A 15539-nucleotide genomic window follows, 5' to 3' on the forward strand; every position below is an offset into this window, starting at 1 on the left:
ATGCCCATTTCTGGCTCAGACTACAAAGGAATGTGGTCAGCCCCTCCTGCCCCAGCTCTCAATACAGTGACAAAGGTCCCATTCTCTTTCCCAGTGAATCATCAAGCATTTGCACCATGGCACCACCTTTTATCTCAAGGAAGAAATGGAATACAACTCTGAAGCTGGTTTTTGTATCTCTGGAAGAGATGAAGGTAGATCCTTAGTCCTGTGTGCTTACAGGGACACAGCAGGTAAGAGTATTTATGAGACTAAAAAAACCTGACTGACAAAAGTGGAGAACAGTGAAAAATAACTTCCTTCTCCACAAATTCATTCTTTCCTTCACCTTAGACTTCATTAATTCTTACATCTTCCTTCATCACAGAAACAATGGCTTACATTTGCTAAGTCATTTCCCACTTACTGTAATGAAAGTGAACACACTTTCAATTTTTAAAACATTCTCAATTGACCTTTTTTTCCCCCCCATGTCTATGACATTAAGGGGGAAATTCTGTGTGTGGACTTCTGGTGTTCTTACAAACAATTAAGAGAGATACTGCAATTAAACGGGAATAAATTTAAAGCAATAGCTTTATTACTTAAGTCAGAGGCACACAGGGTTAACTAATTCCACAGATATGTAACGTACAAAAATACTCATGGACTGTCCGCTCTAAAGGACTTCACTTGTTTTAGCTGAAAATTTATTGGACTGATCCAATCATTGGACACTGCTAAAAAATATTTCATTAGAAGACCTGTAAAATAAAGACTGTAGTTATGAAAACAGGAAATGTAATATGTTTAAATGCCTCCCCACCCCCAGTCAGTGCTCTGCTGTTTTCTGCACATTATATTTAGAACACTAAAAGTACGTGTTTTGCTAATTATATGGCAGCTGCATAGTGTGAAGAGCTTCATGAAGACTACCTCTTTCCCCACCTTCAGTTAATATTATTAGTACATCCCCATAATCTTCCATTGCTACTGTGGAAAAATTACACTGAGATGAAGTCTACATTTTGTTTCAAAGGGAGCAGATCCGTGGCAAAGATTCCCTTCAAAATGGTGTTCAACAACTGCTGACATGAATGTCAAAAAAAGTTCTTTCAGACTGGAAGACAGTAGGAGATTATTTTTTAAAGCAATTCAAATTAAAGCCATGGATGATTTTAAAATTAAAATAACAGAAAACATTAATATAACATCCTATTTTATGGGGAAAGCAATGTTGTTAGTCAACAACAAAACAAACATGAAGAAAAAAATTCATGTGTAGCAAAAACTTATCTGTCTGTAGATAAGAAATTCTTTAGAGAAAGATATTTCCTTTTCTTCTCTACTACGAACAGAGTCTGGATTGAACAAGCAATTCACGGTCCAGCACAAAACATTCTGGTATGACCCAGAATCTAAGCACAAAACAGATGGGTATGACCCAGAATCTACAGGTGAGGAAAACAAAATTTAAACAACCCCAAAGAAATTATATATATCTCAAAGAAATTATATATATCTGTTGCTATTGCTTCCTGCCTAGAGGAGTGCACGTTTAATGCTGCCAGTACTTGGGCTACTTTCCCTCTTTATCCCTTCTGGTGTGCATCTGTTGAGAATGAAGATGATCTAAAGCAACAATTAAATTTCTTTTTCTCAGGGTACCACTGCACCTCTAGTCTTACTGAGCAAGCGACTATGTTAAAATAAGACTGTCCAGCCATTGGTTTTATGGTTGTTAGAGAAAACATCGGTCTGACTTGGAAGCTATGTGGCATGCAACTTTCCTCCTGGATCTCCACTAGGATTTGTCTACGATCAAGATCATTTCCCAGCTGCCAGCTACACCCAGATCAAAGGCTGACTGTAGGACACACTCACACAGAAGTCCCAGAAGCTCTCAAAGACTCAAAGAAGTTCTCAAAGACTGAGATTTTCAAAGCCCAAAGCAGGTAGGATATAATCTGGGATGTATTTTGGAAAACTCTCTTTAAGGACCTTAAGTCTAATAGACATGCACTCTCTACATGCAAGCATCAACAGCTGCAACAGATTCCTACAAAACTTTCTGATTTATACAGGCAATCACATTATATCTCTCATGTGGCAAAATCATTATGAAAAGGACGTGGGACAATGTGATCTGGGGGAAGGGGAGCAGTTACATGACTAGAGGGTGTGATTATTAATGCAAAACAGTGCAGACAATTTCCATGCATTGAGATAGACTACAGTGTCCAATGAACACATTATACCCATACTAAAAAGCACAACTGCAATGTATATTTCAATAGCTAGCCTGAAAAACAATGCTCTTTTTACCAGGGCAAACACACCAGTATAAAACACAGCTGTTTTCTGCAGCACGATGAATATGGACAAGATGCAGGATCTCATGCAGTAGGTCCACACCTCCCATATGCTACGCCCCATGCATGTACCTCAGAAACCATTCCCATAAAACCTGCAGCTACACTCATGTGCTAGCTATTTCTCCCTCACACAAAGGACCAGTTAATAAGAATTCTAGTGCTGGTCCAGGAAAAGAAAAGGCTTCTGTCCAAACCTCCTCATGTTATGAACTTGGGTAGCAATTTTTGCAAGCAATGAAAAAAAAAAAAAGAGGTCCTCATAAGCCAAGTTGTTTCCAAATATTGTGCTAGGCAAAGTTCAAGTGTTGCATATGGAGGGTTAGGGGGAACAGCACAACAGGAAGATTTGTTTGGCAAGCTACATACAATCTTGCAATTTCTAGCATCCGTAATGTTCCTACATCTCTTTTTCTGGATATTTTTAGCAATGTACTACATCTTGCAGAGCAATGAAGCAGTATAGTGAGTACAAATCTCAAGAAGTTTTAAACTAAATAATACTGTTTTCCGAGTACCTTTGCTGAAATGTTTTTAAATAGCAAGCAACTGGTTCTGGACGTTTGATCAAAAGTAGTAGTGTGAGCATTTAGCTGTTACAATGTAATACATTTTTTGTGTGTCAGTGCTGTTTTTGCTCTACCTGATGGTATCAATGACTTCACATTAGGTGAACTTTTCATGTTTAAATAAATACAAAAAAAAAATCCTCTTTACAGCATGCTTAACAATTTCTTTCCTCTCCTCCTCTCCTCCAAAATGACCACGAGGAGCCACTTTAGCTTATTGCACGGATTTCTTTGAAACGCCATATCAATCTGTTACTTTTTCAGGGATGTGATAGTATTATTACACAAAAATAAAGCCACTAAATTCCTATGGCTTTATTGTTTTACTGAGTCCCCACATTATTATAGGAATGCTGTATATGGCACAGGAGAAACCAAGGAGGAAAACTGATTCAACGTAGAATCATAGAATGTGTTGAGGTAGAAGGGACCTTTAAAGGTCATCTAGTCTAATCCCCCTGCAGTAAGCAGGGACATCTTTAGTTCAGAGTTGGAAATTCATAATGGAAATTAAAGTAAGGAGAAAAAGTAATAATGAGAAGACTATACTCACAGGTTGCTACTTCTTAATCAGGAACTGCCTATCTGGATAGGAACATTACAGATGGCAGGGCACTCATCTTAAGGAAACCTGTTACAAAGAATTCCACAACTAACTTGATTTTTACTTTCTAAGCTGGTCTGAATTTATGTAAGCATTGTAAACAGTATGCTTATGGTTTATCCTGAGATCATAATTCTCTCCGCAATATGTTTTACCTAAACTTTTTCCACATTCCTATCACCATGGTCGTTATAATGATGACAGCATGACCACACAAGTATCTTAAAAACCCGTATACAGAACCAAAATCACCTTTCAGAGCACACCTCTGTTGCTCACCAGATATGCATTTTAACAAATAAAGAATCACAAGCTTTACCACACCACATTTCAAGCACTCTTCCCTCTTCTGTGTCAAAGGCAAAGCTATTCTACTCTTCCCTTACAAACAAATATGAAGGTTCTTAATTAAGAAGGTCCTAATTCTTCCCAGTTAGGAAGTAGTAATATTAGGAATTACCAAAAATATTAACGACACAGAAAAAGGAAAAGCAGGCAAAGCAGTAAAAAGACCACATGGGTTTGGAGTGGTAAAAGCACAAAGAATGCAGAAACGGTATTTTTGCACAGGTTAATCCCGACCATTGTCTACCTCTGTGTAAATTAAAAGAACTTTGAAAATAAAAGAAAAACAACCGCTTTTGCACGAAAAAGTCTTCTCCGACTGCCATCTACAGACACTGTTTAATTTATAGCTGGTTAATTTCACCTACTGATCTCTCTCCTGCATTGTGTGAGAACACTGCAGGGCTTCAGAAAGAACAGAAGAAGGAAGAAGGCTGGATCTTTTTTTAGCAGGGGGCACTGTCAAGGTTTTTCATATGCAAAACAACTAACACAAAACATCATTTGTTTCTCTGAAGGTTCAAGTATTCCTGAAGATAACTGCAGTATCTGTTGACAATAAATATTTAAAGGGCATTCAGAAGAAAAAAGAAGAAACTCCCTCTCTTGCATACAGTAATCATCAATAAGCTATTGCAGCAATGACATTCTAGTTTTTGAAGGGACCTACAAAATGGGCAAAACACACCTAATACGGTATGAGTAATGCGGGTCATTGTGAAGAACAATAACATGCTCTTTAAGAGGATTAAGAGTGGCTTTATATTTCCCCCAAATTAGCAAAAGAATAATAGACAAAATAATTTACAACTCTAAAAAACAATTAGCTTATTGTTCTTATGTAAACACTGTAAAGCATGCCTTTCAAAAACCCCAAATCCTCCAAGCTGTTAAGAAAACCAAATAACTATGTAAATGCCGTCAAATCTCAAACAACCCGAACAAAAGAACAGAACAGCACTAAGAAAGACAAACAGTGATTACAAGCAAATCAGACAAAACACTTCAAGAGCTATCTCAATCAAAGCAAAATGACCACCCACAAACGTCATATCAGGTTTCTGAATAGTGAGTTAAAAAAAGGAGTAAACTAAGCAGAGCAAATAATGTACTATTGCACTTGCACTCTCTGATACTTCAATAAACCTCTCTCCCAGGAGCCGCTACTCCCTAAAGCTCTCATGAAGAGGTCCTTCAAATCCCCCACTGCTCTCACCACATCTGACACAGACCCCGGTAGCCCATTCTCCCCTGTTCCTTCTTCTAAAGATTGCAGAGATGAAGTTCAGCCTTGTTTGGCCCCACTACGATTTCCAGCCCTTCCCGATATTCCAGGGCTCGTGCCCTTCATCTTTGTGCCTCTGCATGTTTGGAAGGCAAATGACTATGTTGTAGAAAACGGGAGAATGAACTCAAGGGAGGAGCAATAAGGATTAAGCAGATGGATCTGCAAAGCTGGAGGTTGTGAAGGTGGGAACGCAATTGAAGTAGATGCTTCTGCTTTTGGGGAAGTAACCAAATGCTACAAGCTATGACCTTTTATGAAGCTGAGTCTCCAAACTTAAGAAATCACAAGAAAAAAAACACACCACACAATGAGGAAACAATACCTAACTTCACTTCTGAAAAGTGGATCTTGGCATTTTGATATATTGCAAAGGTGTAAACTTCTCTTACTGCTCCTGCATCACCACACCACCTGAAACCATTGCTCCTCAAACACAACACATACTTCCTCCAACACAAGGGGATCCCAAAAGCCATACAAATTAGCAGTCATCTTATGCCAGGAGGGCCTCAGACACTCCTCAGAAAGAAGATAAGGCAAGAATTTATTTCGCACATTTCCTTTTCCCACCAGAAAGCACGCTATTGTTTCCTAATCTTTATATGCACAATTCTGTATGCTCCTGCATCTGAGCTCCGCTCATCCCCTGGGCTCACTCAGGCCCTTATCCTCCTTCCTTTGCTCGCAGAGAACAAAGAGATTCTTTAGCCCCTGGCTAACGTGTGAGCAGGCTCTCACGCCTTTCCAAAGCTGCAGGCTGGGACAGCAGCAAAATACTATACTCAAAAACTTTTTTTTTTCCTTGCTAAAGTGGGCCTCACCGAGATGTTTTGTATACAACAGTGCCATCTTCAGTTCCTTCAGGAAAACTGCTCTACTGAAACACGATGCTGGAGGAAAGGGCAAAAAAGGAGCCATAAAAAAGGTCGCACGGGACTATTACTTCGGCTAAAAGTGCAGAGCTAGTGCCTCCAGCTAGCATAAGAAGGTCAGTTCCCACTCCGATCTCAGTTTTGGTTCCAGTCCCAGCTCGCACAAACCTTCACTGCAACAGCAGAGGAAGTCTCCCACTCCAACCTCCTTAAACTCCGTTAAACTCTAAGAAAACATGCAAAATAACCACTTAGCTAGATATGTATTATTTTCACAGGCTGGGCTGCCAAATTTTTCATATTTGCTCAATCTCAAAAAAATAATACATTTTTTTTCATAAAGGCAGTAAATGTTGCCCAATTCCCTCAGTACTAGCAAATAATGTATTCTTCCAGCATCACCTGCAGAATGCATACAGAGCCATTTACACACGGTGACAGCCATTTATCTATACCATCTGGCAAGCTTTCTTGCATCTTTTCAACATTTCAGTTTGTTGTGCTAAATAAAAACCATCATGCTTCAGTATACACACATGACATTCAGTGTTTGAAGAGCACTTTAAAAGCCACACGCCAAGTTCTTATTGGAGAACCCTCTCTCAAGTGATGTCATTAGAATAGTCTCTTCCTCATAAACAAAACACAAAACATCTGTTCACCTGGTGCTTGGAAATAATATCATATAGAGACAAAGTAGGAACTGTTTGTACTCAGATCCTGGTTTCCAAATGTTAGTCTTCTGTCTTTGTAGCATTCTGTTGCTAAAAACAAAGATTAAACAACTCATTGCTATATAATTATTCTGTAGATTCAACCTTCCTCATACCTTTTGCACTTAAAATCTTCTGGATTAAACTGTATGTTCATGATTCCATAATTGCTTTCATCACCTCCCACAGGAACCAAGAGAGGTTTGGTATCGTCTTCCATATTTGGTGAATGTGCCGCCTCCTTCTAGATTCTGTCAGTTATTCTGACCTAAAAGAAATTAAACAAGATGACCATAGTTAAGTAAAACTGTGTCTCTGCTACAAATTCAACACTGGCAGAGTCCCACAGCTTCAGAAGCTCCTGGGTGAAAATAACCAGAAAATCCCTTCAACTTGCCACTTGAAATTCTGTTTCCTTAATGCAAACATCACAGGCCAAGTACATCAGGGACAATATTTTTTTACAACACTCTATCCATTTAAGTAAAGTGGTCAATGCACCACCAGTGGTGCTCTGCTTCTCTTTTAGCACCGCAACAAGCAATATAAATGAAAGGAATATGATGGATGCTGTTGCTTATATTGTGACTGAAACAGGTTTGTAAAAAGTGAGACTCAGAATCTGAATTTCCTTTGAGCCACCACAGCTAAGAATCAAGTCCACCATGTACAAATTAATGTTAAGTATATTCATACATAGGTCTTACCTTCCTGCATTCAAAGCATGGGACTCCTTTTCTTACTGCTCCACTGTAAGACCAGTGTGATTTTTAAAGGAGCTGTATTTCCAATTTGTAACAGTACAGCTGAAAACAATTTATCAGTTATTAGAGACTACTGTTTCACTAAATTACTTCAAACTTTGCAGCAGACACCCATGCAGTTTTCCAGTGTATTTACCAGAATAAAGATCAGATTATTGCAGCCTACCGTGCCCAGGCACTTTGAATTAAAGGCAATGAATGGTTTAATAATGCATTAATAATTATGTATTATATGCATTCAGGGCACTCCTGGCCAAACAATGGGGAACAGAATAGCTTTTAAGCTAATGGAATTCTACTTAGACCGAATTACAGCCCTCACCATGGGACTCACTGTGGTCTCGTGTGCAGCTGAACAAATGTAATGGCTTTAACAGCCCTCATCCCTGCTACCTCCTGAAGAATTCCTCAGCCAGGACTCCTTCTGCAAACAAAAACGGCAGAAGTATCTACTCTTTCAGGGCGACTGTTTCCTGATGCTTTAGAATGTTACACAGGAAAGACAGATGAGAACCAGAGCTCGCACAAGGTAAGGAAGGATGGCACTGGATGTTTGAAACCTGGAGTGGCGATGGAGGAACAGAAGATAGAAAGAACGAGGTGTGTATCATCCTTCTGCATCCTCATGGAAACACACAGTAAAGGCCCAATCCCAGAAACTACGCCAACCTAAGTTAAGCACTGACATGGCTCTATCCCTGCACATTGCCAATCCTCTTGTGTTAGCTCATCCCCCTAATGCCTCTGGCAAAAAAATAAAGAATCTGAAGGAGAGGATGAAACAGGAAGGAAGGTTAGCAGTTTTCAACGACGTCAACTCTCTGGGGTTCAAACAATTGCTAAAGGAGGAGTGGGAAAACACTGTGGAAGCACGTGGCAGGGGGCTGCAGAAGCACTGAGACTGGCTCCATCTGCTGAGGGAGTGCATTTTAGAGGACAGGCACCTGCTCCCGGTCCACAGGTAAGGGCTCTCTGCTCTCAAGGGGAGGTGACCACTGGAGGCTCCAGTTCCTGGAAATGAGTACAGTCCTGCCCTTTCAGCTCAAGGGCATATGTGTGATCCCACACTAAACTGGCCTGGGAAGACTGATCCAGATGAAAATTAACCATTCTTTGCCTTGCTTTAAATCCAAATCAATGTTGAGCTTGGGGCTTGTTGTCTGGTTGCACACACTTGCATGCATGTGCAAAGGAGGGGACAGTGCATGGGAAAAGCCATTTCATCTGGCAGTGCTGTCAGCTCCCTCCCAGTTTTGGTATCCATGACAAGATTTGAATGAAGCTACTAAGTTTAAAGGCATGACTTTGAGTTTAAAGGCATGATTTTCCCTTGTTCATTTCAGCTCGAGAGCACATTATAAGCGATCAGTGATAACAATCCAGGCAATCTTAAGAGCCTATTTACACGCCCTGGTAGCATCCTCTTTCCCTTGCATTTCATTTTTGCTGTCACCTTCTCTAAAGCTTTTTTCCTGTCCTCTTTCCAGAGCCTTTCAAAGATGGGGCTTCTCTTACCCACCTTAACTTACTGCTGCTTCTCTTTTGCCACTCTATCCCATCAGTTCAGATTCTTTACGGTAGAGCCCTTCTATTCCACATCACTGCTGCTGGTTCTCTGGCCTCAACTGAACGTCTTACATTCTCTCCTTCTCAGCTCCTCTGGCGATGCTCAGCTTTTGGATTCTTGCTCATCATTTCCTCTCTGTTTTTTGTCTTTCCTACACACTGTCAAAATTGCTTTCCAAACCTGCCTTTACTAAGCACTGTTTACGAAGAGATTTCTTAGTTCACAGGAGTATTTCGATTTCCTTTCATGTGTCACTCTGTTCCTTTCCAAACCCCGTTTATAGCTCCCCTCTTGTTCATTTCTTTCCTATTGATTTCCCTTATTTTTCCATGGTTCTAGGTCACCTCCTTCCTCCCTACATTCCATTCCTTTTGTGCCCTGCACCCTCCCACTGTTTAATTCACCTCGGTGCACATCAACTTACTCCAGCAACTGTATACTTCTGAAACCAAACCACAGGTCCCAGAGACTTCATGCACTGCTACAGATACCCACCTACTCCTCGGCCATTCCTGTTACAAAACAGTTCTCGCAACCCTCTGACCACACACAACAGCCTTCACAGACTTTTATTGTTTGCTTTTAATTACCACCTCTAGAGACTACAGTCTCTTTCTAAGACCTCACCAGTGGTCTCAGGTAGAAGACTGGTAATGTGGTATTATCTTGGTTTATTCCATTCTTTTCTCTTTTTCACCTTAACATCCTGCATGCTTTTTCCGAACAGATAACACCTAGGTCTCAAAAACAGATCCCTCACTTGTTTTGCATTTTGGAGCACTTTCCGAATTTAAATCACACTTTGGATTTAGCCATAAAAATGCAGATGAAAATTTAAATTCCTAATGATGGAACTGAAACTCAAAATAAATTCAAATCCCAAATACTCAGGAGTGGTTTCAGACAGAATTTTCCAGAAGACTACAGCCCTGAGCTCCCTTCCTTCCTTTCTTCTACAGGCGCTGGTTTACGGTGCAGATTAAGCAGTCATTAAATGCTAATTTAAGATACTGCTTTGAATGCATCCCTGCCTTAAAACCTGTTGTAAATAATGCATTTGTGCTTTACAATTCAATCTGACAAATGCAGACAACATTGATCACCAGTTTGATTTTCTTTTCACTATGGCTATAAAGAAAGAACCCACAACGCTTTATAATATTCCATAAAGAAAAATAATCCTTCCAAAACATAGCGTACACTAAGTTTGGCTTGAAAGCATGATTTGGGGCTTATGACTCTTTAGGGTCTACTTAAAACTTTGATTGGCAAAGTCAGTTTATTTTTTAAGTGCTTATTTTTGAGAGCACATAGGTGAAGCTTATGATCAGCAAACTGATTACTTTACAAATAGATGCTGCTATCATTATGCAAAGGCTGCAGCTGGAACCAGTACCGCTTAAAGAAAATTGTAAGCATAAGAGCAAAATGAAGAAGAATGCACCTAATTAACCTCTCTTTTATCCAATTTCTACTCCTTTTGGCTGGACTGCATTCTCAATAAATGTTTTTAATACACTGGATTGAGCCTGTTGTGCTATCTGAACTTACTGCCTGACATTTTCCATTACAAAAACCTCTTCTCAACTGCTTACTTTCCCAGCATCCTAGTTATCTAAAGATTTTTTTATACTGAGCATCTAAGCTATGTTCACCTCTTTCTAAATGTTTCTTTCAAAAACCCGTGATATGACATGCACTATTGTCTATATGGTCTTAAAAGCGTATAATAAGGACTGGGATACCAAACACAAAGAATTCATGCCAAAAATCAAAGCTGCTTGATTCTTATTCTGCTTGTATATTTTATGACACATTGCGGTTACCGTTTCCACGCGCCCACTGCCATATTCAGAGAATTACTATGGATCTCTGGGAATTATTGTATGGCTGCTTGGAAATGGAGAATGCTGTTTTAAGGATACCTGACTCATTTGTTGTCAAACTGGATTTTCCTGCAAGCGGGAAAGAGGTGCCTGCTAGCTGTGGTGTACCTGGAGTTGGTGATATGAGTTCATGGTACTTTGTCTTCAGCAGTGCTATGAGTTAAAGGCGTTGCTCTCCCCTCCTGCTTGTTCTCCCAGCCCTTCCTTCCCCCATTTGTGGTGGCACAGCTATTTGTCTTCTTTCTTGTATTGGTGGAATGAACAGGACTGGGGAATAGAACTGGCTAAAAAAATCAATCTAAAGAGGAAGATAATTGTTTTTGAGTCTGGCTTGGGGTTGTCTAGCTTGTAGTTCTGCAGAACCAGCAGTTTCATTTTCCAGTTGAAGAGACACAAGCATGGTTTGTGGAAGAAAGAAGGCAATACTACTGGAAGCGTAACTAAAACCACAACCTGGGGGACAACCTACCTCTGACAGAACGTTCAACATTTTTTTCCTTCCGCTTAGAACCTATTCATGTAATGCTGCAAAACATAAGAGCATTTGTGCTGTGCACCACTGTAATGTTAAATATTTTGAAAGCGACCTAGTAACTCTCAAACTGAGCATTCAAAATTAGTGGATTTTTAACCTGTGTTTTATTCCCTATCCTTAGAATAAGGATAATACCAATACTTTGCCTTAGCTCATAAAAACGTTGTGAAACTTTTACGTAAAACTTAGCTGTGATATGTACTAAGCACTGCCATAAATGCCCAAGAGGAACAGTTATAGTTTGTTGAGCAACTAATCAGGCAGATCAGTCTCCTGCAAAAGAGAACTGAACACTATCACTTTGCTGGTCTAATAAAAGTTTACCTATTCTGAGTACTGTCCAGCTTGAGAAAAATAATCACCTGGTAACTAAATATTTCTAATCGATACCATAATTCATATGTACCAAGATGACTAAGACTGCCCAGGCAACTTTCATTAAACTTAGCTAAGCTTAATACTCCAACCTTTGAATACTTCAACTTTGCAAACTCTGTCCTTTTAAACACAGGTTTGCATGTTTAACTATTCATGCACAGATAGTCGGTTCACTTTGTAACATATTTGGTGATGAATGAGAAAAAGGGATTTTCTGCTCAACATATTGCACCCTATATTCTCTAAAATCCTTCTTGTCTCTCCAGGTCCTCTGCCATTAGCTTGTCACCATTCTGCTCTTCTGCAAGTTCTCTTCTTTCACCTGCAGGGACCTGCTTTCTGTCCTCCTCTGCCACAAACATCATGTCTCTCCTCTCTTAACTTCTGCTAGTGACAGCAGAGATGAAGACCAGGGAGAGCGCTGACTGCATTCTCCCGCAACTAAAATCTTATTGATAAGGCAGGAACAAAGGAAGAAATTTTATGTTTTCTCCTGCAGCATGCTGCATTGTTTCCTCTGCAGCCATATTTCTTCTCCTTCCCAATACGGCTTTGTTGAAGAAAGTGTTTTCAGTTGTGAAACTCCTAACCCATCATGTAACAGACACCTGCTACTTAGTCTTCCAAGCATTTGACTCCAGGAGGAAATACTGCAGCTTTGTTAGCCCCATGAAAGTCAGCATCAAGTGCTGTCGAAATGCCCCCCTAAACTTTCATGTCTGTAATTAGCATAAAGATAAAAAGCGAGATCTTCCACAATTATGATAAAGGAAATATATTCTTGACATACCTTTGCAGTACCAAAACCCCCATAAATTTGTAGCATCTTTTAAGAACTGCTGTACACTACCTTAAAGCACACCTAGTTGTCCTCCTTTCGCTTACAAAGGAATGGCTACATCTAGAAGGAAAATTTAAAATACTCTTCCAGATACGAAAAAATCTGTCCAAACTGTTAGCATGATAAAGTAAGATTGGGATTCTCTTCTGGGTAAGGGCTTAGAACAGCAATTACTTTTTCCAATCATATGCTATCAACATGGTTCTCACCATTATTAATATCTAACCACCTACATGTTCAAACACCATTAATGTCAAGGTATCCTTCAATAGTCAAAAGTCTGCATAGACTTTGAATGCTGTTGTCCCTTTCCTTTTCAGGATATAATTTCACTGGCTGCCTGTGGCGAAGCTATCTTAGTATGCCCCTTGTGCCCTATTTGTAATTCTCCTACAAACAACTGAAGCTCTACATCAGAAGGGCAGCAAAAGGGAACACGTGGATGAGAATTTAATAATCCAGGTTTTCTGCTGCTGGTCATAAACTGTGAGGCAATACCTACGGGTACTCAAGATACTTTTCCCAGTCCCACTCTGGGCTACATTCCACATGACTTTCAGGTGGTAATCTAAATAGGGCTTGACCTTCATTAGTCCTCACTGGCTTGCCCCATGAGTTTCTGCTTTCGCTGCCTTCAGGTTCTCTCTTTCTCCCCTGGTTACGAAGTCTGAAAAGTTCAAGGGCTGAAAACAAGGACCCAGCAGATTTAGAAACCTCATTCTAGTTTATGCTCTGATCTGGTCTTCTTTTTACCGGATGACAAAACCATATGAGTTTGCTTGCACTGTGAATCTAGCGATGGTAGTTTATAGCTTGGCTACAGATGTGTGCGTCAGTGCTTTAAGATGAGACACCCATTATAACAGATCATGCAGAGTTACAGCCCACGCCATGTAAGAGGGTTACCAAACAGGTTTACCACATTGCAGGCACACAACTGCATTTAGTCAGTCACCCTAGTCATCCCAGGCGCACAGACTGTGCTTAGCTGGTTTGTAGGACTGCTGTTTACCACAGAACCTTCCATAGAGGGCAGGGGGAGGAAGGCAGAGAGGGGCACTCCCACCACAGCCTCCACCATGCCGTCATGGCTACCAGGGCAGTCGGACATGGTGCTGGCCAAACAGCAGCTGTAACTCCAAGAGCTGTTTATGCTCCACATTACTAACACTGGAGTTGCTGCACAGATGTTAGCAACAGTTTCTCAGTGTAGGAAACCCAGTGGACCAGCCATCATGGATGAAGCCAGAACTCTTAATTTGGAAGTCACGCACCTTAAAATAAATGATCACAGAACTTAGTCACCTATAACTTGTTAATTTTCAACCCGTTTAATTACAACTGCAGTCTTAAATTATTTTGGTAGGAGTTTTACCACCAAAAGCTGTTCTTGTGCTTATGTGCAGCAGTAGTTTTCTTTGAGATTTCTAGTGGTTCTTAAAGAGATAGCTCCTAGTCAATTAGATTACACAAATAAAACTGTGACAATTTAAAGTGTGGACACATTTTGTTTCATTTCTTATTTAAAGTCAATACTCCTGAAACCCCATCTCATACTCATGGTTTAAATGCAAGAATCTACTAACGAAAGTATTTAGATCAAACAAGGAATATTATTTTCAAAAGTGCCACTGGGTGTGACCTGGCCTTCTCTTAAATTCCAAGCAGGTGAATGGATGAATAAAGCTCAAGGCATAAATCTCAGGCTGTGCACTTATGAATTGTGAAAAATAAGCAGGGTCTTATCACTGAAAGACACGGACCTCAATGCAGGACAGAAGAGATCCTCTATTCCTCTTTTGGGATAGTGAGTCCTCCATCAGAAGGGACTGACGAATGTTATCCTGGTCTTAAGTGTAGTAGCATACATTCAGAGCTCCTTAAAACTGGGGCAGCTTGTCACCAGTTAGCTTGTCCATACTCTCCTACAAGTGTATTGGTTGAAGATGATTAAAACTGCGTAAACAATCTAAGTTAGTAGCTTTTTGGGAAAAAAAAAAAAAGACTCTTGAACATACAAGCTGAACCAGTGTTGAGCTTCTGTGTACCTCAGGTACACATACACCAATAGGTATGTGGTTGCTGACAGATAGTAAATCTAAGTAAAATTAAGAAGAAATGGAACATTAATTTGATTTGTCTTCAACAGATGAAGCATCTATCATTTGTATATAGGTGGGGTTTTTTGTGGAGACTGTAAAGAAATACTTAAAAGACAGTAAAGTTACCACCTTAGGGATTAATTTAAATTTTTAACACCTTTTTTTTTTTTTTTGGTTAATGGATCCACACGCCCGCCAAAACCGATGTCAGCTTTTTCCCTGATTCCTGGATCTCCCGAAAGGCTGTCACGCCGTTTCCGTACATCAGACACCGCTCTGATGTCCGCTTTCCCACGTACGGCGTTACACGGTGCCACCGCTCCTCCCCCGTGCCCCCCCGTCCCCGGCGGCAGGCCGGGCGCCCCAGGGCCCGCCCCGGCGGGAGGCAGCGCCTGGTCTCGGCGGGGGCTGAGCAAACCGGGCTGCGGGCGGCCACAGCGGCTGCGGCACCGCGCTGGAGGCGCCCCCCCGGCCCCAGCCCCGAGGGCCCCCCGGCGCGCCCCGCCGAGCCGCCCCTCCCGCCCCTCCCGGCCGGGCCCGAGGGCGCTGCACCAACAGAGGGGACCCCTCTACCTGCGGCGGCGGCAGCACCGCCTGGCTCCGCTCCCGCGGCGGCAACAGGAAGCACCCGGGGCCGGGCGGCGGCAGGAGGCTGCCGGCGGTAGCGGGCGGGGCGGGCCGCGTAGTTCCCGGGGGCGGCCCCGCCGAGGCAGGCGTGCGGGCG

General features: G+C 41.2%; 1 protein-coding gene across 5 annotated transcripts in view; it reads right to left on the reverse strand.

Annotated features, from left to right (window-relative positions):
• The window catches only part of SLC38A9 (solute carrier family 38 member 9), a 49758-nt gene extending 34241 nt beyond the window's left edge, over positions 1-15517 (reverse strand). For 2 of the 5 annotated variants that reach the window (XM_074570300.1, XM_074570296.1), the window contains exons 1-2: positions 15389-15509; positions 6859-7010 (exon numbers count right to left, since the gene is read on the reverse strand). In XM_074570300.1, coding sequence (XP_074426401.1) covers positions 6859-6962 — 104 coding nt within the window. In that variant the 5' untranslated portion in view covers positions 6963-7010; positions 15389-15509. Of the gene's footprint in view, positions 1-6858; positions 7011-7449; positions 7549-14476; positions 14639-15388 lie in introns of all 5 variants that reach the window. The other 3 variants (XM_074570298.1, XM_074570299.1, XM_074570301.1) reach the window with 3 other exon arrangements.
• Between the last annotated feature and the right edge of the window lie 22 nt (positions 15518-15539).

The sequence above is a fragment of the Larus michahellis genome, chromosome Z (assembly GCF_964199755.1).
Source record: "Larus michahellis chromosome Z, bLarMic1.1, whole genome shotgun sequence".
In the NCBI taxonomy this organism is placed as follows: Eukaryota; Metazoa; Chordata; class Aves; order Charadriiformes; family Laridae; genus Larus; species Larus michahellis.